The 2103-nt window shown below is 58.3% G+C and overlaps 1 protein-coding gene across 1 annotated transcript; it reads left to right on the top strand.

Annotated features, from left to right (window-relative positions):
• Positions 1 to 693: 693 nt before the first annotated feature.
• GNI_051370 (hypothetical protein) lies at positions 694 to 1783 on the top strand (the record flags this gene model as incomplete). Its single annotated transcript, XM_011131481.1, has 1 exon — positions 694 to 1783. A coding segment is annotated over one exon (1090 nt), but the record flags the coding sequence as incomplete, so codon positions are not given.
• Positions 1784 to 2103: the final 320 nt, after the last annotated feature.

A 2103-nucleotide genomic window follows, 5' to 3' on the forward strand; every position in this document is an offset into this window, starting at 1 on the left:
TCGTGTTGAGGACATCATCCATCCCCGCTGCGAATTCTCCGATCACCTCCGTGCTACCCGACCCAAGCACAGAGGTGACCAACGACATGACTGTTTCGTCATCGGCTGGCTTCGCAGATTTCTAAGGGACAAGCAATCAGGTAGGCAATGAGGCGGAGGGACTAGTGGCAGGGGCGACGCAAAGTCAGTGGTCAAGAGAGGGAAGTTAAGAGGGCGAAAGAATTTCTTACGATATGGCTCATTGAAGTCAGCTAGCAGTCACGTCGTGATCTGGCACATTTTCTTCGCGCATGCGACCAGATAAATGTGCGGGCCGGTAATGCGAAGAAGCCGGCCATGGGAGTAAGTCGTAGTGAAGGTCGCAAGCTGGACATGGCGTGTAACTGGAACTGTGGCTGGATCCTTTTAGATCAGTAGGAAGACCCTTCTGTCTCTACATGTGGGTAGCAACTCTTATCCTCCAGTGGAAAGACCCCGTCCCCGAGAGTCTTGTGGCTGTTGGTCGTGCAACGTAGGTTGTGGTCGGGTGGAAAAACATCTTCGACACAGTGAAAGATACTGGTGTGGCAATGACCCAGAACAGAAGCCCTAGGCCATTGCGTTGGTAATGGATTCTTTCACCGTGCCGAGGTTACGCCTCCATCCGCTCATGAACTTGGCTTCCACCTTCTTTTGTAACCAAGAAGGCTTCAGCCACTCCACGGCGAATGAAGAGCGCACCTTAGTTCGTCTAACTGGCTCCCCCGGGCCCTCGTCGGTCAATGTGAGCACTGCCCGCACGACGAAGTTCTTGGAAAGCGGGACTTGCTCCGTGACGGCTTCGGACAAGACGTGGCAGAGGCGATTGCTCACCACCACACACGTCTGTCGCTCCACCACCGGCGCGGTCGAAGGAAGCAACGGTTTGCTCCCCAGCTTCTTCTCCCACTGCACAAGCCGCTCCATTTTGCCCAAGAACTTCCCTCCGGGTGGACATGCCTTCGTCGCAGGCTCGTGCTTCGCCACACCCGGCCGCCCGGCCACAGGCACACGTTTGGTGGCAGGCTGGCGCTGCACCACAGGTGCAACAACAGCGCGGGGCTTTGCTGCAACCTTTGGTGCTACCAGCTTGGGTGTGGTCGCATGCGCTGTGGTAGACGGCACAGTCGAGTCGGTAATCGACGATGTAGTGGTCGGCTGCGGCAAAGTCACTCGCCTGGAGGAGGTCCTGAGTCCCGGAGTCGTGTTGACAGCTATGGACCGCTTCAGAGCAGCAATTTTGGCCCCCAGCTTGACCGCTGCTATAGCGCTCAAGCCAGTGGGGCACTTGCTGCTCGTCAAACGCTCCAATTCCGCATTGGCCTGGGCCACGATCTGCGCTCGGCGGACCGCCTGGACGACTTCGGCCACAGTGGGGGTGCGTCCAGCGGGGGTAGCCAGCTCCGCAGCGGGGCAGTCCTCAACCGGGGCAACGACATCCGCACGTGGGATGCCGCTGTCCAGAGCAGAGGCGACCCCGACCGGGATAGTCCCGACCGGGGTAACCTCAACTGGCGCAACGACACCCACCGGTGGGATGCCGACATCCACAAGTGGGACCATCTCCACGGATGGGACGACGTCCACAGGTGGTGAGCCGACCCCGGTCGGGAGAGTCCCGACCGAGGTAACCTCGAGTGAAGTGACGCCATCCATATCCGCTTCGTCGTCCACAGCCATCGCACTCCGTTCTTCGACCACCGCCTGCTCGGTGGCCATCAGATTCCGGACGCAACCCCATTGGTCGGAGCGCCAGACCTCGCAGGTGTTCTGGACGCCGTTGAATTGGTCGAGTTGCGCCCGAAACTGATCCGAGTGCAATATCGTGTTGAGGACATCATCAATCCCCGCTGCGAATTCTCCGATCACCTCCGTGCTACCCGACCCAAGCACAGAGGTGACCAACGACATGACTGTTTCGTCATCGGCTGGCTTCGCAGATTTCTAAGGGACAAGCAATCAGGTAGGCAATGAGGCGGAGGGACTAGTGGCAGGGGCGACGCAAAGTCAGTGGTCAAGAGAGGGAAGTTAAGAGGGCGAAAGAATTTCTTACGATATGGCTCATTGAAGTCAGCTAGCAGTCAC

This window comes from Gregarina niphandrodes (assembly GCF_000223845.1).
Source record: "Gregarina niphandrodes unplaced genomic scaffold scaffold00007, whole genome shotgun sequence".
NCBI lineage: Eukaryota > Apicomplexa > Conoidasida > Eugregarinorida > Gregarinidae > Gregarina > Gregarina niphandrodes.